Source organism: Felis catus, chromosome F2 (assembly GCF_018350175.1).
Source record: "Felis catus isolate Fca126 chromosome F2, F.catus_Fca126_mat1.0, whole genome shotgun sequence".
NCBI lineage: Eukaryota > Metazoa > Chordata > Mammalia > Carnivora > Felidae > Felis > Felis catus.
This window is the reverse complement of record NC_058385.1, coordinates 66,541,690-66,563,112: the sequence shown is the minus strand read 5'-3', so window position 1 is coordinate 66,563,112 and position 21,423 is coordinate 66,541,690. Positions and strand designations below refer to the sequence as shown.

At 43.8% G+C, this 21,423-nt stretch overlaps 1 protein-coding gene and 1 long non-coding RNA gene across 4 annotated transcripts; one reads left to right on the top strand and one right to left on the bottom strand.

The window, feature by feature from the left end:
• Positions 1-393: 393 nt before the first annotated feature.
• NTAQ1 (N-terminal glutamine amidase 1) lies at positions 394-19,663 on the bottom strand. Of its 3 annotated transcripts, XM_006943373.3 has the most exons (7): positions 19,233-19,663; positions 16,416-16,489; positions 13,767-13,866; positions 12,634-12,684; positions 6,300-6,448; positions 5,272-5,396; positions 394-680 (listed from the first exon to the last, which is right to left on the bottom strand). In XM_006943373.3, the coding sequence occupies exons 2-7, from the start codon at positions 16,487-16,489 to the stop codon at positions 571-573; spliced, it is 609 nt and encodes a 202-aa protein (XP_006943435.1). In that variant the 5' UTR covers positions 19,233-19,663; the 3' UTR covers positions 394-570. The 3 variants fall into 3 exon arrangements, with proteins under 3 accessions (XP_006943435.1, XP_004000145.1, XP_019678658.1); XM_004000096.5 differs by lacking the exon at positions 16,416-16,489 and having other exon boundaries at positions 19,233-19,458; XM_019823099.2 differs by lacking the exons at positions 394-680; positions 16,416-16,489 and adding an exon at positions 4,669-4,777 and having other exon boundaries at positions 19,233-19,458.
• LOC111558538 lies at positions 19,498-20,283 on the top strand. The gene is made up of 2 exons (XR_002739503.2): positions 19,498-19,598; positions 19,958-20,283. It is a non-coding gene; the product is annotated as an uncharacterized LOC111558538 (long non-coding RNA).
• Positions 20,284-21,423: the final 1,140 nt, after the last annotated feature.

Sequence of the window (21,423 nt, the reverse complement as noted above, 5' to 3'; positions counted from 1 at the left end):
GAAACGAAACATCCAAAACAGACACGAAATACACGCATCTATATCATAACAGAAGGAATGACTGGCATGAGTCGTCACATGTTTTAACAAATGAGCATTGGAATTTCTTAGCAAATAGACATTGCATCAAGTTTCAATCTGAAATATCAAAAAAATTATTATTTTTAAAAGTTTTTTTAATGTTTATTTATTTTTGAGAGAGAGAAAGAGAGAGAGAGAAAAAGCATGAGTGGGGAGGGGAGGCAGAGAGAGAGAGGGGGAGACACAGAATCCAAAGCAAGCTCCAGGGTCTGAGCTGTCAGCACAGAGCCCGATGCGGGGCTCAAACTCACGAACCATGAGATCACGACCTAAGCCAAAGTCGGAAGCTTAACCAACTGAGCCACCCAGGCGCCCCTCAAAAAAATTATTTTTATTAATTTTTTTGTTCATTCATGTTTCAACTCAACTGAATTAAAAGAAGAAAATATAATTCCAAGCCAAATGTACCATAGTGTTTGCTGTCCCAAATGAAGAGATGGACTGTTCATGTCCTAGAATTTCTCCATAGTTTACATCCAGATGTCCCTTTCAGTAGTTCTGACTGCCAAACCGATGTACAAATTCAGACAGGGAGTAGACAGCTCCCCATCCTACCTCAGGATCCATGCTGATAAAATCATTCAGGTTCATTTTGGAATCTAAAAAATACATGAAAGAAATGTTCACTGAAAACACAATTGGTTTATTGGCTTAACAGCAATACAACAACCCAGAAGACCAAAAGAAGGGAAAATTATCCAGATGGAGAAGGGTTCAACATCACTTCTGTCGTATTCTTGTCTCAAATGCATAACCTCAATCTAATTATGACAAAACATCACAGAAACCCAAAGTGAGGGACAGTCTACAAATAACTGACTCTTCAAAAGTGTAAAAGTTGTAAAAGGAAAGAAAACAAAACAAAACAAAACAAAGAAATTGCCAGGGATTGAAGGGGACTGAGGAGATGGGACAACTAAATGTAATATCCTGGGTTATGTTCAAAGGGCTGGAGAAAAACAGGAGCATAATGAAGAGAGAGAGAAATGAAAGGTATTAAATCGGTCCAAAATGGAATGTCTAGACATAAAAAAAATAAAATATGTAAAATGAGAAGAATGTGCTGGATGAAGTTTACAACAAAGTAGTTAATGCAGAAGATAAGAGCAGGATGCCTGGATGGCTCAGTCGGTTAAGCATCTGACTCTCGGTTTTGGCTTGGGTCACGATCTCATGGTTTCATGAGTTCAAGCCCTGTATCAGGCTCTGTGTTGATGGTGCGGAGCCTGTTTGGGATTCTCTCTCCCTCTCCCTCTCTCCCACCCATGCTGTCTCTCACTAAATAAACAAACTTAAAAATTTAAAAAAAAAAGAACAATGAATTTGCAACAAAATAAAAGAATTATTCCAAATGAAGCACATACATAAAATGTATGAAAAAAACAACCAGACCTACTGACCTCTGAGAATAATACCAAGCCATCTAACCAATGTGCAGCTGAAGGACACGAACTTAAAAGGGGGTCAGAAAAAATGTGAGGAAATAATGGCCAAATGTTCTCAAATTTGATGAAAACTATAAATCCATCAATTTAAAGATCTTAAAAAAAAAAAACAAAAAACTCAAGTGGAATAAGCCTAAAGGAGACTACACTAGTCCATCATAATCAAATTGCTAAAAACCAGTGATAAAGAGAAAAACCTTAAAAAATATTCAGAGAAAAAAAGACACACTACATTCAGAGTAATGAATAAGAGATCAGAGCCTGTGCATGCAGAAAACAAGAGAGACGTCTTAAAAGAACTGAAAGAAGAAAAACATGTAAATCTAGTATACGTTACCCAACACTGTATCTTTAAAAATGAAAGCAAGCACTTAGGATATAGAAAACTAGAAACAGATTCACTAACACCCTTATAATAAAAAAGCTAAATAAACAACTTTTGTTGAAGTCCTCAGACAGCTAGGAACGCAACTGGAAATAAAGGTAAGACAGGCATCTGTCAGGTGAGATGGGGCGGAAGTTCTTGCTGACCTGGGTAGGTGTCAAACTCCATTAGAGCCCAGTAAGTCTGCGAACTTTTTTAACAAACTACTTTTAAAAAAATCTGTATTTGTTTTCTAAGAGTTTTTCCCCTCCCTCCCTCTTTTTGTTTTGTTTTCTAAGACTTTTTAATGTCATCAGAGAAAAAATGACTACTATCTGCAACCATTCATTATGTACAAGATCAATGTATAAAAACAAAATAAAAAAAATTTTTTTTTAACTTTTTTAACGTTTATTTATTTTTGAGACAGAGAGAGACAAAGCATGAACGGGGGAGGGTCAGAGAGAGGGAGACACAGAATCTGAAACAGGCTCCAGGCTCTGAGCTGTCAGCCCAGAGCCTGATGCGGGGCTCAAACTCATAGACCTGAGCCAAAGTCGGCCGCTTAACCGACTGAGCCACCCAGGCGCCCCAAAAATAAAAATTTTTTAAAGATCAAGGCAAAACAAATAAACATCTGCCTCTAATCTCCCCACGAGGCACTACAACATTTCTGTTTGTTTACTTAACACCGGTCCTCCAGCTTGGCTCAAAGTAGCCAGTGTTACCATACATTTGGAAGCGGGAGGATGAGAAGTGTATGTGGACCAGAGGCAGGAAAGGACTTAGAAAGAGAGGAGGAAATTTGGTGTACTCTATAGTTCAGCCTAAGAAAATGTCTTTTAAAACTGAGACATCAGTGGCTAGTGCTGGAACTGACTCTTCAGGGCAAGGCTATATGACCGTGAATTTCAGTTTCCTTCTCATCAGAAAAAAAAAAAAAGAGATCTTTTCTTTAAAATACATTAAACGCGGAGTTGAAAATAGCAGTCTTGGGGTGTGTGGGTGGCTCAGTCAGTTAACCACTCAACTCTTGATTTCAGCTCAGGTCATCTCACAGTTCCTGGGTTCGAGCCCTCCACTCTGCACTGACAGTGCAAAGCCTACTTGGGATTTTCTCTCTCCTCCTTTCTCTGCCCCTCCCCCCATGTACTCTGTCTCAAAATAAATAAACTTAAAAAAACAAAAAAAGATGGGGCATCTGGTGGTTCAGTTGGTTAAGCATCCAACTTCAGCTCAGGTCATGATCCCATGGCTCGTGAGTTCGAGCCCCACATTGGGCTGGATTCTATGCTGACAGTTCAGAGCCTGGAGCCTGCTTTGGATTCTGTGTCTCCCTCTCTCTCTGCCCCCTCCCCTGCTCACGCTCTCTCTCTCTCTCTCTCTCAAAAATAAACAAACATTAAAAAAAATTTTTTTTAAAGAAAACAGCGATCTTGCAGACACATGGCCACCGAAATTATTAAACATATTATCCCAATATTCTACATATCAAATGTACTAAACTTTAAGTCATAAGAGTTAATTCCACAACTAAACTCAGGGTTCTGAGTGAAGCTGATATATATTAAAGTACCTAAAACATGCATTAAAACTTGGCACTTTCTTTAAAAAAAAATTTTTTTAACGTTAATTTTTTTCTGAGAGAGAGAGAGAGAGAGAGAGAGAGCGAGAGAGAGAGCACACATGAGAGAGGGAGACACAGAATCTGAAGTGGGCTCCAGGCTCCGAGCTGTCACCAGAGCCCAATGTGGGGCTCGAACCCACAAACCGAGAGATCATGACCTGAGCCGCAGTCAGATGCTTAACTGAGCCACATAAACACTCCAAAGTTGGATATTTTCTTGAAACATTTTTTATCCTGATTTTTTATAAAACACTACCAATTAGCTACACGTAAATCTCACTTATCCTAACTTCAAATACATTCCTTTGATAAACACAGGATTTGAAGTAATTAATTTACCACCTGACAGAACATCACGGTGTGGTTAAATTATGACATGAAGAACCCGTCAGTTTACCCCACACTTCAGAGCAGATTCTTTTGTTTCCACCCCAAGTTCAGGAGGTCCCTGATGAACTAACTACACACAAGGCAGAAAGAGACACCACCATCCCTCTCCTCATCCTCCCTAGCTGTGCATCGGAGGCAAAGGGCTCACTTAACCTTAATGCACTTAAACGCATGCATCTATCAAGTGAGGAAATTAAAGTTGGCCTGCGTTGTGGTAAAAACTAAGCTAATACGTAAAGCGGCCAGCACAAAATAGCATCTACTGGGCAGCAGTCATCGAAACCGAAAGGAATGACCGGAAGGGGCTCGGGCTGGCGGGCTGGTGTTTACTGAGTGCCTGCCATGGGCTGGCTCTGCATCGGTGCTCACGTCTAGAAGAGAAACGGGGGGTGGCTGAAGGCACACTGTCCCAGACCACAGCCTATATGACAGGCTGTCCGAGACTAGAAGGAAGACCTGTGATGCCCTCTCCCAACCCAGAAGCGATCCCATTTCTGACGCCCAGACTAGGAAGCAGGCTGGCGGACCGAAAAGCAGCTCTGAGATAAATTTTTAAAATCCTAACAGCCTTTCACAGAGGGCCTCAAACATCAGTCGAATCCTCTTTTGGTGTTCAGATACACCAACTATATTTACTTTCTTCCGTGCTGAGCTCCGAATGCTACTGCCCTATTTTTCTGGCACGCTGCACAGCTGACAGAGCATTTCACACAGAAGGCTCATCCACGGGATGGGATGGCCTCCGCAAGAAATGGCGCCAGTGCGAATTACTTACAATGTTTCAAGCTCGTGCCAACGCCAAACAACAGGAACAGGGTGAAGAACTCTTTATCTCCTTAAATCTCAGAAAATTATTAACTGGACTGATGCCTAAAAGCACATAAAGGAGATGAGTGGTACAAGAAAATCTGCTGGCTCTCCCTTCCTTCTACTGCAGGTCTTATCAGAGAGCCAGGGAAATGACATCTCACATACCGCAAGGATGCCCTAGGGGCTGCTGTCACCTTAACAGAAAACCCCACCAAGGCAAGGTGCTACTAGCTCCAGTGTTGAAGGACAAGCCCACAGACCTCCTGAAGCCCAGCGTCCTGGCAGCAGACCAACCAGCACCCTGGCGGTGTGCAAGTATCATGGTTCTGCTCTGCACACCTCCCCTCTGCCGTGAGGTCTTGTGCCTTCCAGTCCCGTTCTCTGGGCTTCGATTCCTGAATCTAACAGATACGCACATCTATGCTCCCTCTCATCTTCTTACGACTCAGGGAGTTTCATACAAATACCAACACACAATTTTTGTCCTTGGTTAAGGGGCGATGCTGATGTGCATGGTGACCGGAAACCTCTCTGAGGAGGCACCTTTGGCTCACCTCCAGTTTCGATGCAGGGATATGATGGAGGAGGTTCTCTCCAGTTCCCACTGGAATCTTTCATGTGAGATCGGTCAGAAGCAAAGTTCTTCAAATACGAATCTGCACGGATCACTCGAAATTTCCTGCAAATAAAGCAACATTCATTTACATTAGCAAGGTTTCCCAGTGAAATTCTAACTCAATTTTTTTGTATTTTTTTTTATTTTCAATGTTTATTTATTTTTGAGACAGAGTCAGAGCATGAACGGGGGAGGGGCAGAGAGAGAGGGAGACACAGAATTGGAAGCAGGCTCCAAGCTCTGAGCCATCAGCCGAGAGCCCAACGCGGGTCTCGAACTCACGGACCGCGAGATCGCGAGATCCCACGAGATCGCGAGATCGTGACCTGAGCTGAAGTCGGACGCTTAACTGGCTGAGCCACCCAGGCGCCCCTCTAACTCAATTTTTATACAGACTCATTTTCAATGACATACACGAAAATACCCAGGCATTTTTGTACTACCAGTAATACACAAATATAGATGCAGCTTTATAACCTGTTAAAGAAGCCACAAGAAAGGATCAGCTGAAATAAAAAAAACCACACAGGCACAGAAATACATCCAGTTGTCTTTATTTACTCGATTGTATGCCAGGGACAAAGGGCATAACCTTTAGGCACCACCATCACAGACCTCTCAATTGTGTCATCATTAAGGCCACACCCCACACACCCACACATACCCACAAACACACACACACGAGAGAAATCCCCAAACTGGCTTTCAGAAGACACCTGGGATCTCATCACACACATTTTCAAAAGATGTCAACCTTTATATGTTGGACAACCTTTAAAACTTCAAAACACTGAATCTTCTGAGTAGCACATCATTTTCAAGTATCAACTCAATAGTGATGCCAAAACAAGTGATCTTTGCAAAACAAATGCCAAAAAAAACCCCACAAAATCTCACACACACACTCCATACAACTGTCAAGGTTTAACTTCAGAAAGTAGGTAAATCCATCCTAAATCTCCTCACCTTCTAAACTGTGGATGGATGTCCTCATCAGACTTAAATGCATCTTCCACGTAAGTGTCAAAAGGACAGGGAAATGGCAGGACAGTGTCAAGATCATAAATGAAGCTCTGTCCACCACTTGAGACATGAAGCAGGACAACATGGTAATCCTAGAAATAAAAGTTGCTGAAGTTAACCAAGTTACTTCACCATCGTGAATACAGTGTTATAGGTTACAGTAATGATGGATTTTATGTTTTATATGTAATATATTTATATATATTTTATATGTACCATTTAATGGTTTCATATATATACATATATTTTTATATATATACATATATATAAAACCATTAAATGGTACATATAAAATATATATATAAGATATATACAAATATATATAAAACATAAAATGCATTTTATATATATGTATATATATATATATATATAACCATTAAAAATAAATACAAAACTAACACAGTTCTTCTTATAATAGCAAAATAAAGCAAATGCTACTCCCTAAAAAAAGACTAAACATCCGGTGATAGGCAACACTTAAAAAAGCACTGAAAATGTTCATATATATTAAATGTATACCCTTTGACCTAGCAAGTTTACCTCTAGGAATCCATCCAACAGATAAAATGGCCATATGCATGTAAAGGTATAATTGCAAAGAAAATCTCTGCAGCACTGTTTATAATAGCGAAAATTCAGAAACAGTCAAAAGTCCACTAGAGAGAAATAAACCACAACGCAGCTACTAAAAAGATTTAGGTAAATTTATGTAGAAAATGGAAAAAAAGTGGGGGCGCCTGGGTGGCTCAGTCAGTTGAGTGTCCGACTTCAGCTTGGGTCATGATCTCACAGTTTGTGACTTCAAGCCCCATGTCAGGCTCTGTGCTGACAGCTCAGAGCCTGAAGCCTGCTTTGGATTCTGTGTCTCCTTCTCTCTCTGCCCCTCCCCTACTCATGCTCTCTTGTCTCTCAAAAATAAAATAAAAATAATTTTGAAAAAGGTGGGGGGGGGGCGCCTGGGTGGCTCAGTCGGTTGAGCGTCCGGCTTTGGCTCAGGTCATGATCTCGCAATCCATGAGTTCGAGCCCCACGTCGGGCTCTGTGCTGACGGCTCAGAGCCTGGAGCCTGTTTCAGATTCTGTGTATCCCTCTCTCTCTGACCCTCCCCCATTCATGCTCTGTCTCTCTCTATCTCAAAAATAAATAAACGTTAAAAAAAATTAAAAATTAAAAAAAAATGGAAAAAAGGGTATGTTACATAGTTGGATAGGAAAAATAAACTGCAAATATGTACTACATATTATTTTTTAAAAGCTATGTGTATACAAAAATAAATTCAAAATGGATGAAAGACCTAAATATAAGACAGGAAACCATCAAAATCCTAGAGGAGAAAAAAAACAGGCAACAACCTTTTGACCTCAGATGAGCAAGGTTCTTCTTCTTACTAGACATGTCTCTGGGGGCAAGGCCGACAAAAGCAAAAATGAACTATTGGGACCTCATCAAAATAAAAAGCTTCTGCACAGTGAAGGAAACAATCAATAAAACTAAAAGGCAACCAGTGGAATGGGAGAAGATATTTGTAAATGACATATCGGATGAAGCGTTAGTATCCAAAATCTATAAAGAACTTATCCAGCTCAACACCCAAAAAACAAATAATCCACTGAAGAAATGGGAAAAAGACATGAATAGACACTTTTCCAAAGAACACATCCAGATGGCTAACAGATACATGAAAGAATGCAGATGCTCAACATCACTCACCATCAGGGAAACAGAAATCAAAACCATAATGAGATACCACCTCACACCTGTCAGAATGGCTAAAATTAACAACTCAGGAAACAGCGGATGGTGGCAAGGATGCAGAGAAAGGGGAACCCTTTTGCACTGCTGGTGGCAATCCAAACTGGTACAGCCACTCTGGAAAACAGAATGGATGTTCCTCAAAATATTAAAAATAGGGTTACTCTATGACCCAGCAATTGTACTACTAGGAATTTACCCAAAGGATACAGAAAATGCTGATTTGAAGAGGCACATGTACTCCCATGTTTATAGCAGCACTATCAACAACAGCCAAAGTATGGAAAGAACCCAAATGTCCATCGACTGAGGAATGCATAAAGAAGATATGGTATACATATACAATGGAGTATTACTTGGTGATCAAAAAGAACGAAATCTTGCCATCTGCAACAATGTAGACAGAACTAGAGGGTATTATGCTAAGGGAAATAAGTTAGAGAAAGATAAATACATGATCTCATTCTTATGTAGAACTTAAGAAACAAAACAGATGAACATAGGGGAAGGGAAAGAAAAATAAGATAAAAACAGAGAGGGAGGCAAACCATAAGAGACTCTTAAGTACAGAGAACAGGGTTTCTGGAAGGGAGGTTGGTGGGGGGATGGGCATTAAGGAGGACACTTGGGATGAGCAGCGGGTGTTACATGTAAGAGATGAATCACTAAATTCTACTTCTGAAATCATTATTATACTATATGTTAACTTGGATTTTAATAAAATAAAAAGTTCTGTGTATATATACACATGTACATTCTGAAGGACACATGCATGTATACACATTGAGGAAAAAGTATGCCAGGATATCCTCCAAACTTAACAAAGGGGATGGCTTGGGCTAGCCTAGAATGGGAAAGAAGGACTATACGATGTTGTTAAATCAGCCAAGCCCTAATCTGTAGCCATTTAGGGGAAAGATGAAGACAGCTTCTCCTTTGTGGCCTCACTCCCAGACGGTGGGCACTGTCCAACACCAGTTAATAGCTAGAAGGGATGTCAGGGAAGTTATCGAGGGGCAGGAGGGCCGTCTGATGCTCTGAGTCCCTTGAAAGAAAAGCGCTCTCACAGAGAACAGCACTGGGAGATAAAAAGCTCAATCACATTAGTACCACATAAGTAACACCACCTTATATTTCTAGTACTTCAGAGCTTAAAGAGCACTTTCTCAAACGTTGTTTTATCGACCCTATGGAGGGGAGGGGGGGATTAATTAACACTGGAGATGCTGTGCCATCAAAGCCTAAGAGCTTCCTTTGGCTCCAATGCCATCTTCATAAAGCAGAAATAGCATCAGAAATGGACGCGTCTGCCCTGCACTCCCCTTAATGCATCCTGCCCTCCAGAGAAATAAAGTAGGAGCGACCCACCTTCCAGCCCACACCTGGCTGTGTATGTGTTATTCCCATCCTTCTGCAGCAACCTTTTCACCTCTCTCCCCACACCCATCCCTCGAGTGCCCGCTCACATGCTCACTTCCCATGAGTCTCCTACTTCCTGCCAGAAGCCGTCTCTGGCCTTGTCCCAAATCTGTTTCTCTCTTGACATCTTCTACCTCGTATCACAGGGGTTTTGAAGTGCATACTCCCTTTTACTTGTAGTTAACAGTGCTACTAAAATATCAAAGATGCAAAGATGAGAAAGATAAGTCCTGACCCTGAGGAGTCCCCGCAGCAGAGTGTGAAACAGCCAAGTGCTACCGGAGGGACAGAGTGATGATGGCAGACAGCAGGGAGCCTTGCAGGCGAAAACATTCTGGTCAAACTTTGGCCCCTCCCCTTCCTCTTTTATAAAATGGAGCTAAGTGCAGTGTCCACCTCAGTGTTGCTGAGACAATTAAGGAGATTATGTAAGTAAAAACTTTTTAAAAGCTAACCAAGAGGGGGCATCTGGGTGGCTCAGTCGGTTGAGCGTCTGACTCTTGGTTTTGGCTCAGGTCATGATCCCACGGTCATGGGACTGAGCCCCATGTCAGGCTCTATGCTGAGCATGGAGCCTGCTTAAGATTCTCTCTCTCTCTCTCTCTCTCTCTCTCTCTCTCTCTCTCTCTCTCCCCCCCCCTCTGCCCCCCTCCCCAGCTCTCTCTAATTAAAAAAAGAAAAAAAAATTTATAGAAGCCAACCAAGAAACAGAGGGGAGGGGGACCCAACAGCCAAGGAAGAGTTTCACTGAGGAAAGGCTGCCACTGTTGAGTCCTGCCTGAGGGGACAGTGTTCCAGCAACAAAGTACAGCTTGTGGAAACGTATAAGCAATGAATACCCACAATCTATCACTTAGTTTGGGTCCCCATTCCTACATCCCAGATGGCTGATGAACTTGAAAAGGAAAGTAGGCCTCAACTCCAAGTCGCCTTTATAAGCACAGACGTGGAGTCAAGGAATACAGATCAAGCGGGAGCAGCCTCACTCTCTGAGTTGGGTTCAGCGCTTGCCCAGATGCCCGGAAAAGACCAAGCTGGGCTCGGGGAGGGAAACCCACATAGAAGGTGATCCGCTTCTTGGGACTGGGTGTCTCCACCCACTCAGGGCCGCCTACCCACTTCCTACAACAAGACAGCCTTGCGGCAAAGATACATCTGCCAGAGGATGGGGGGGGAGGGGGACTTCTTGCAAGAGGAGTCCCCACCCTGGGCTGCCGTGAGATGCTGGGTTAGGGGGACATGACCAGAGGCCCTTTCTCTTCAAGTTTGTCTAAAAGGAGAAGACCGTGACTCAAAATCAGCTGAGTGGTTCAGCGATGGAGACGACCTCTAGGGCCGATGGACAGTGCACAACAGGGGTCCTGTAGCCATCGTTGCTAACGAGGGAAGCTAACACTTCTCGAGCACCAGAACCAGACACCATACCCCGTGCCAGCATAATGCTTCACACGCATTATCTCATTTAAAAGACTTACTACCCCACTAACCAGAGGAGGACGCTGCACAAGGAAGGCAAGTAACATGTCCAGCTCACACAGCCACCAGTGGCAGTACTGGGAGTCAACCCCAGTTGGGCCTTAACTGGATTAACTGGGCCAAAACTGGATTTTGGCTTTAATGTTAGAGCAGCAAACCACCCGCTGGTGAAGGAGGCAAGAATGTGAGCTCTGTGAGGCCAGGGATTTTGGCCTATCTTGTGCCTGGCATATAACAGGCACTCAGTAAATACAAGTTAAATAAAGGAAAATGATGCCAGTTCGAACGATATCTTATTTTATTTTATTTTTTTAATTTTTTTTGTTCAACGTTTTTTATTTATTTTTGGGACAGAGAGAGACAGAGCATGAATGGGGGAGGGGCAGAGAGAGAGGGAGACACAGAATCGGAAGCAGGCTCCAGGCTCCGAGCCATCAGCCCAGAGCCTGACGCGGGGCTCGAATTCACGGACCGTGAGATCGTGACCTGGCTGAAGTCAGACGCTTAACCGACTGCGCCACCCAGGCGCCCCTCGAACGATATCTTATTTTAGGTAAGTATCAGAAACAAGCTTTTCTTTTATTTTATCTTCATGTTACTAGCCCCATCAATTCTTCAGGGGATAGGTTAATGTAACACATAGATGTGTACTATAAAGGGCCTGGGCCTAAGACCTAGTCCTGCCACTGATCAGCTAGATAACCTTGAGCTTCTCACTTTGGCCTCTGGGCTCATTTCTTCACCTGAAAAATGAAACGGTTGGAGTAGATCTGGGTTTTTCAAATGCTAGTCATGCATGGTCACTCAGGAGTCTGCTAAGAACACTAACTCCTGAACCCTTCTCTATCTAGATCAACTAAATCAGAAACGTACATTTTTAAAAATTTTGTTTATTTATATTTGAGAGAGACAGAGAGACAGAGCACAAGCAGGGGAGGGGCAGAGAGAGAAAGAGACAGAATATGAAGCCCTCCAGGATGAGCTGTCAGCACAGAGCCCGATGTGGGGCTCGAACCCATGAGCCAAGAGATCATGACCTGAGCTGAAGTTGGACACTTAACCGACTGAGCCACCCAGGCGCCCCCAGAAACCTACAGTTTTAACACAATATCCAGATAATTCTAAAGTGCAGCTGAACTAGATATTGCTAAAGTTCCTTCCAGTATAATGAATAAGAGTCTAGGAGACCACAAATATATCTGCCTATAGGGGCGCCTGGGTGGCTCAGTTGATTAAGCATCTGGCTCTGGATTTCAGCTGAGGTCATGATCACATGGTTCATAAGTTCAAGCGATACACAGAGCTCCTGCTGAAAGTGTGGAGCCTGCCTGGGATTCTCTCTTTACCCTCTCTTTGCCCCTTCCTCCCTCCCTCCCTCTCCCTCTCTCTCTCTCTCTCAAAATAAATAAATAAACTTAAAAAAATACATAAATAAAATCTTTCCTATAATAAAATTAAATGAAAACATGTCTGTAAGTACTACCTTAGACAAAATAATATCTATTCCCAAAAGGTCAATTATTAATAATTATCAGAGCCAGTCTCTACCGCCCTGTCACTTCTGCTTTACTAAACCACACAGGGATTACAAGTACTAATGCACCAGAGGCTTCTGTATTGACCATCTTACCCAGATCACAGGTCCATCTCCAGGTCTTGCTTGTTGTTTCCAGATAGGTATCTATAAAATACAATCAATTTCATAAGCCACAACTGCAGTTAAACCACTACTGAATTCTTTAAAGCAATACATAAATTAAAAATATTTCCAAGCAACAAACAATCAAGGTAAAAGAATGAATGAAGAAGAAATCTAAATCCTTCCAAGTGTCTTTAACAATGAAAACGCAAAAAATTAATTATCTGATGTTCTTTGGAAAGCAGAAAGAGGCCTCAACCGGGAATCAGAAGGCCGGCAGATTCAAGTCTTGCTTTCCCCTCATTATTCATGGGACCTCCATGAGTCTCTATTTCCTCATCTATAAAATGGAGCCAACTATCTGAACCCTGCCTACTTCACCATGTTTCCATTAGCATCAAATGAAATGATGCTTACAGAAGTGCTTTATGGAGCTCCTGGCTGGCTCAAATGGTAGTATGTGTGACTCTTGATCTCAGGGTTGTGAGTTCGAGCCCCACACTGGGTACAGGGATTACTTAAAAAATCAGATCTTAAAAAAAAAAAAAATACTTCACAAAATATTAAGGGCTTCCTTTATTTTTTTAAAGGCTTGCTTTTTTAATACCTCATGTAAGTTTACCATTAGTTTATTTAAACTCCAGAGACAAACCTGACAGTATGTGGCTCTAGTCTCAGCAATTTTAAAAGCTCTAACCTAATACCTAAAGGGATTTAATCTATGTAAATATACCATCATCTATTTCTTGACCTACAAATAAGTGATTAAACTTTTCTAATTCAACTGTGCTCTGAAAGGAAAAAATATCTCATTCAAAAATAAATGTTAGGGGCAGATGGGTGGCTGAGCTGGTTAAGGTTCCAACTCTTTATTTCAGCTCAGTCATGATCTCATGCTCATGAGATCAAAGCCCATGCTCAGCACAGAACCTGCTTAAGATTCTGTCTCCCTCTCCTGCTCCTCTCCCCAGCTAGCACTGTCTCTTTCTCTCTAAAAACAAACTTTAAAATGTTGCTGTATTTTACAGAGCAGATTTTAGGATGGTGATAACCCCATACTATATTGAGTTTCTATTGTCATTCTAAATCTCTTGTTCTCTTTCTGCAATCACTCACCAACTTACCATCTTCCTCTCATTAGATATGAAGACAGCGTAGCACTCTTCTAAAGGATACTGGTCATGGTTTTTGATGTATTCACAAAGCTTCCAAATATTTTCTTCACTGAAACAAAATAATAGTTTGATCAATATAATTAAATAATAACAACTCTGTGTCATTCAAATTTGAACAGAAGACTGACGAGGACATAAAACAGTTGGAAGAGATTTTAAACACGATTTCATCCAGCAAAGGGCTGATGTTTGAGCCTCCTCTGAAACACCCTCAACAAGGTGTTACCTAACCGTGTGCTGACCTCTCTGCTAACACAGTGCTCATTACCTGCCCCAGCACTGCTCTGGACATGGAGGCATTTTACAACTGATAAAATGCTGCATCGATACTCCACAAGTTTTGGGTCCAGGGACTTGAGATACAAGTGGATTCCACTTATGAAATTTTCTGCCACTTACGAGGTAAGAAACTTTAGACATCTTCACCTGAGTATCTGCTTTTCTCATCTGTAAAATGGGGATAATCACATCACATTATAAACACTTGACAAATCTTAGTTAACACTGGTTCACTGCTCCCCTTAGGAATGGGGCAGGATGAGTGTTCTGGGTAGGTGGGCTTCCGGCTAGAAAAGACCAGGGGCAGCTATGTGATATGCTTAGGAATTCTTTCGGAGGGAGACTCTGTGAGTGGCATTCCCTGCAGCCCTCTGGTACAAGTCAGACCCTGACTTTTACAAAGTTCTTTCTCATACTGTGCTGAACCCCATCTTCTTATACTTCTGCCCCAGGTGAATCTCTTTTCTACGTGACAGGTCTTCAGATATTTAAAGCAGTAGTCAGAACCACCTAAGTAAATCAATGCCCAGGGCATGAAACCAAGCCATCCTGATGGCCACAGGCACACGCCCACACGGACAAAAACAGTCATTGTTGTCGGTATTCATAGCTCAGCCTCAGGATTGCTATCTTTTCCTAATGAGCCACACAGCACTTTTGTTCAAAATGAGCTACATCAGTACTCAGCTCATACTTGTGACTCAATCTGTCAAAGCCTAATTTCCAAACACCTACACCACGCTACCTGAAAATGAAGGCAGGCATGAATGGCACTGATGAATACCACCATTTTATGGCAATACAAACTTTCAATTCAGTTTTGACCTTGTCTACCTGTCTCAACGCTCCATACAACTACATGTAAAGTACTAAAGCTGAGTGGTTTTTTTCCTATGATTTTGTTTTTCTCTAAAATACCTAAGAAATCTCACAGAAAAAGTAGTGATAGAGGTAAAAACAGGAGATTGCCACTCACTACTTCCAAAGGATATGTAGTATGGAATAACAAAAATGTACTGTTTCGATATGACATAAACCATGTATTAACTAAATTTTCTTAAACCTGGATGTTCTAAGACCAAGTTTTCAGAAGACATTTGTTTGTCCAGCCTGCAGAAATTCTGGAGTTGCTCACAAACATCTTCAAGAGCCTGTGATGTAAAAAGCACTGTGCTAAGTGCTTGGAGGATATAATGATAAATTAGAGCTCACAGACAGTGAGAGGAGACATACAGATCCATAAATAAGCAAGCATCATAGATGGCCATAAAAGATGCATAGAAGAGGGAGTCATTAATTTTGAGGCACACAGGAAGATTGGGGAGGTATAGGTCAGTGGTTTCTCCTTGTTTGTTCCCCCACTCCCAGTCCCAAGGATGGGCAAAGAATTAACACAAAGACTTTGAGAATCCATGTATACCCCAAGAACTGTTGGCAGTCTTAATATGTATACGGCTGGACATACTTTGTCTTTTATTTTTCAAATATGTGTAAATGTTACACGGAGGAAAAAAATTAAATGTTAAGAGTTATTGAACCTATAGTCCTTTTTTATCATCAATTTTTTTTTCAAAAGTACAATTAATATCATGTAGGAGGATCTCAAGAAACATCTGACGTTTAAAAAAGGAGGGCCTTGGGGCGCCTGGGTGGGTCGGTCGGTTGAGTGTCCGACTTCAGCTCAGGTCATGATCTCTCAGTTCGTGGGTTCAAGCTCCGCATCAGGCTCTGTGCTGACAGCTCAGAGCCTGGAGCCTGCTTCAGATTCTGTGTCTCCCTCTCTTTCTCTCTCTCTCTCTCTGCTCCTCCCCTGCTCGCATTCTCTCTCTCTTTCAAAAATAAACAGTAAAAAAAAATTTTTTTAATTAAATAAATGAAAATTAAAAAGGAGGGCCTTGGGGCGCCTGGGTGGCTCAGTTGGTTAAGCAGCCGACTTCGGCTCAGGTCATGATCTCGCGGTCCGTGAGTTCGAGCCCCGCGTCAGGCTCTGTGCTGACAGCTCAGAGCCTGGAGCCTGTTTCGGATTCTGTGTCTCCCTCTCTCTGACCCTCCCCCGTTCGTGCTCTGTCTCTCTCTGTCTCAAAAATAAATAAATGTTAAAAAAAAAAAAAAAAAGAGGGCCTTATACTTGGAAATGCTGGGAGTTGCTGTTGGAACAGGAAGAGCACAGACTGGGTGTGAGCCCTAGCATCCATTTAACTGGTTTTAAAAACGAGCAGAGGGGGGATGGTGATAATAATGTTCCAACCTACTGGATGATTATTTTGGTAGCAGAAAGTCTAACAGAGCAGCATTAAAATAAGATTCTGCAAGGGTTACCGGTGATGGGCTGAGATCAGAGAAGCAGGCAGAAGGAAAGGACCCCTGGGGCACAGCAGGCACTCAGCCAACATCTGAAGAATACAAAACAATCACAACAGAATCAGACGCGCTCTGTAAAGAACCTAGTGCCGTACTAATATTGGTTACCACTATCAGCATTAAGCTGAGTCGTAACAGATAAGTAACAATTGACAGAAGCTAACTGAAGCAGAGAAGAGGCATTTATTTCAAGGTTTCACGGCAGAACCTACCTGAAAGGTTCTGACAGGGTAGAACACCGCTTCTCAACCAGCGGCAGTTTTGCTCCCCAGGGAACATCTGGCACTATCTGGAGACATTTTTGGTTGTCACAAATTGCGGGAGGGTGCTACAGGCATTTAGTGGGCGGAGGCCAGGGATGCTGCTATACACTCTCCAATACACAGGACAGCCCCCTCACGACATTAGCAAGCTCAAAATGTCGACAAAGCCCTGGCTGAGAAACCCTGGGGTAGAGCCCAGTAGGCAGGTTCGAAATGGGTTTGGAGAAACACATGGTGACCAGATCTTAAAGGACATGCAATGCTCAGGAGACAAAATCGTCTATGCCTGTATTCCTCGAAATGGGATCAATGAACCAGCGTTAAGACTCCTCCACTGTAGAGTTCACACATCCAGACTCTCTAGAGTGGAGCCCTATGATGTGCATGCTTTACAAGCTCCTAGGCAATCTAGGGCTCATCTGAATTTAGAAAGGCTTTCAGCAGTGTGAAGCCCGCTAAGGTTCAGGACCTGAGGGGATAGGAGAGATCTGGGCAGAGGCCTGTAAGGAAGGACCTGAACAGGCCCCTGACAGCCAAGGAGGGCCCGGGGCCAATGGCTAAAGGAACTTAAAGGAGAAATCTACTGAAGAGAAGCCCACCCCCTCCATTCTTCCACCAGATGGCTCCACTCCAATTGTGCCAAACATCTTGTTCCTAGAATACTCCTGCACACTTTCTTCCCAGAGCCTTTGCACCAACTGCTCCCCCGCCTGCCATGATTTTCTTCCAAATGCACAAAACCCCCACCCTTTTTTCCTTCAGATCTCTGCTCAAATACCTCCTTATCAACAATGCTTTCCTTAAATATCCATTATGAAATAGTGAATCACTGTCTCTTACCTAGCTTTATTTTTCTAGTAACACTTAACACCACCCAAATATGGTTTACTTGGCTTTGCTTGCTTTCCCTGAACCAAAACAGAAGAACCATGAGATCTTACCAGGGAATTTGTCTACTCTGTTCATTGCTGTATTCCAAGGGCCTAAAATGGTGCATCACACGATCCAATTGCCTAAAAAACATTTACTGACTGAATGCATAAAACAATGAGTGGGCATTAGGGACAAGAACAGGATTTAGGTGAGGTAAGACAGAAACAAAGTGCAGGAACTAAGAAGCATGGACTCCTGGGGGTTCCTGAGTGGCTCAGTTGGATAAGTGTCTGACTTTAGCTCAGGTCATGAGATCACTGTTCGTGGGTTCAGGCCCTGCATTGGGTTCTGTGCTGACAGCTTCAAGCCTGCTTCGGATTCTCTGTCTCCCTCTCTCTCTGCCCCTACCCCGCTTGCATGTGCATTTTCTCAAAAATAAACATATATATATATATATATATGTATATATATATATATGGAAGAAGCATGGACTCCTCTATTACAGAAGTTCCAGTTTCAGCACTGTCTCTTGCTAGATGTATGATCTTGGACACAGCCTCTCTGTGGCTCAGTCTTTTCATTAGTAAAATGAGGTAAATGATAAAACCTATCTCCTAGCCATGGAGGGAAACATTTAGCATTGGCCCTGACATGCAGTCAGAGCTGAATGAACGCTAAACTCTTGGTGATGGCGGTCTGATGACCAGCTAAAGGAGGGAAAGGTAATTTTAGATGGCCCTAAGGTTTCTTTTGCAGAGACTGGAAGTTGGGGAAGAAGTCATTACTCAGGGAAGGTAAGGATAGGTGTGGGAGTGGAAAAGACAAAGGTAGGAGTGGTGATTCAGCCACACAGGTGGCCTAGAATAGGGGTATAGTGTGTGGGCTCCAGAGCCAAACCCTGCAGGTAAACCCCATTCCTTCACTCACAAGATATGTGGCCTTAGGCAAATTAGTTGCGCCCCTCTGTGCCTGGGTGTTCTCATCTTTAAAATGGGGTAACAATAGTAGCTACCTCCTAGGATAATTGTGGGACTCAAATGAATTAGTTTACATAAACAAAACAATGTTTTGGCATGTAGCAAATGCTATGTAAATGTAACGGGTGTGATAACGACAACGTGGTGGTTAAGCTCATGGTTTCTGGTTACAAGAAGGCCTGAATTGGATTCCTGGATGCTATTAGCTAATGACCTTGGGAAAGTTATTGCAAAATCTCCGTTCTTCCACTCTCTTCCAAAATTAAAATGACTTTCCCATCAGTGTGAAACCACAAAGGCTTGAGCGGAGTAATTTGCAAAGATTCTCTACGCTCCACCCTCCGCCTCCACCTCCCCTTCCAGGCCCCCAAACCCTGAGATCTGCTGAGAAACAGCCAAGCGAAAAGCGCCGGCATTAGTAATGCACCACCGACCCTACCATTCCTGGGAATTCCGCCCACCCCACCCCCACCATCCAAAGTCTACACTCCATTCAAGAGACGAGGGCTGCCATTCCCTCTCCCTTCATCCCCCAAGCCAGAAAACCCGCCAGTCGAGGCCCAGAGCCCCCGGGGAGGAGCCGGGAGGAGGCGGGGCCTGGCTGCAACGCCAAGACCCAGAGAGCCAGGGAGACGCTGGGGGCTGCACCCGCGCCTCCTCACCAGTAGCAGCTGTTGTAGACACAGGCGTCCCGCGGGGGGCTGGCCGGCTGGTAGCAGGCGGCTGCAGCGGCGGGGACATCCCCCTCCATGGCAGGCTGGATTCGGCCAGGGGACAGGCCACAGGCGGGCCCACTGGACCAGCCCCGTGTGCAGGATTCGGGGGAGGAGCCGGCGCACGCCAGGCCGCGAGGGTTTTCGGGGCGGAGCCCGGGGCAGCTGGTGCAGTTCCCGGGTGGTGGAGCCAAGGTTGGGTAGGCGGAGTCTGGGCGGAGCGAGCGACGCAGGTTCCGGGCGCGCAGTGCTGAGGAGGGAGGTGCAAGTTCCGGGTGGATGGAGCCCGCGGCTACGCGGGTTTTGCAGATACCGGTAGGCGGAGCCCGGGCGGGAAACGCCGAGCTCTTCCGCGGGGGTGGAGCTAGAGCGAAGTGGGAGGATCCCGGGGGCGGGGGGCTAGTGAAAGGCGTGGATATCCAGTGGGCGGATCCCGGGACCCGGAGGATTGTGTAATTCCGGGTAGGCGGGGCCAGAGCAGGTGGGTGGAGCAAGGGCGAGTGGCCTTGGGGGAGCTCGGGTCCATAGGGGCGGAGCCGGGCGAGCTCTGGGGGCCGGTAACCCTGAGGATCCGGTCAGCTGGGGAGGACAGAGGTCGCCTGCGGGTGTCTTGCTGGGGTCTGGGGAGGGCGTGGAGTTTGCAAATCGCCCTATCCTGAACTCGGCTTCAACAGTGCCCCGGAGGCGTGTGAAACTCTCTTCCAACCCAGGGTTGAGGTTGCCGGCTGTGGAGGAACCAGAGGAGATGCAGAAAAGCAAGTGAAATAAGAGAACCGTGTATGTGAAAAACGAACCTTTAGCAGTTTTATCCTAGAAGCCGCGAAAGCCCGGGAAGGAGGGGGAGTTAATTCCAAATATGTCCGCATCGGGCGGTTTTAGAGAGGAATAGCACCCCCAAATCTCACCGTGTTGTAACATTTGATTTTAATAGGAGAACTCTGTGTATTGACTCAGAAGATATGTTGATCCCTTGATAAAGTTTAAAAAAATTTAAAAAGAGTTCCTGTGGCATTCATTTTGTGTTAATCATGTTTGCTGGCAATCTGGAAGGAAAGGCACCACATTATTAAAACAGTGTTTATGATGAGTTTATCACTTTATACTTAATAGGCTTCTGCATGGTCTTATATTTGTAATGAACATATGTAACTGATCAGGGTACTTCCCATTATGAAAACTGAAATTCTTAGTTGGTTTATAGGCCATGTCCAGTCAGGTTTTTCCAGTCTCATGAGTTCAAAAGCCCATACATAAATCCTAAAGACTTTGAGCATAAGTCCTTGGTAAGTCATCAATTTATTGCCTCTCTGCTCTGAATACACCCTTCATTATAGGCTCTATGATAAATAACAGAATTCCTTTAAGCATTTCTCCTTTAAAGTGGGCACCAAGGTAAGCCTTCTCAGTAAAGTGTGCTGGAGGAAGAAGCTTTCTGCAGTTTCTGGGAGGGTAGAAGAGTTTGTCGAGTGTGGTCCTGAGAACATCCAGTGGAGTCTGCCCCAGCCTTGGGCTCAGGCCTCTGTGACCTTACAGCTTTAGTTTGGCAATAACCTTCCTGCAGCCCTCTTGACACAGAAACCAGACCCCTCCCCTGTGAGGCCTGCAGGCAGCCACTTGCCCATACTTCTTAGAGAAGCGCTGTCCTATGCACGGTTACCTGTGGCTAGTACGGTCGGTCACATGCTGAGCAATCAGTCCTTCACCAAGCCTCTCTTTTTATGAAACTCAAGACGACAACCCTTCCATTCCCCCTACGCACTCTGAGAGCCTTCTACCCCAGCTGGCTCCCAGAGTCCTAAGGTATCCCTACACCACTGGTTGGTGATTGCTCCCTCTACCCTCTTCTCTACTTAAGGTAAGTTGAATTTCAAGAATTAACTATGATAAAAGTGAAACCAAAAGACATAAGGAAACTATGGTACCTAGGGCTGAGGACAAGTACTCAAGAAAGATAAATTTGAAAGGGGTATGCACCCGGTTGGAGAAGGCTTGGGTTGCCTACCAGATAGCAGAGAAGTCTGAGTTGCTGGGCCAACAATAGAGAAGGGGGTAAAGAAGAGCCAGGAGTCTCTGCTACAATGTGCTTTCTTTATGCTTCTATATGCTTCAAACTTTCTCTTATAAGTAAGAACTTTTTGAT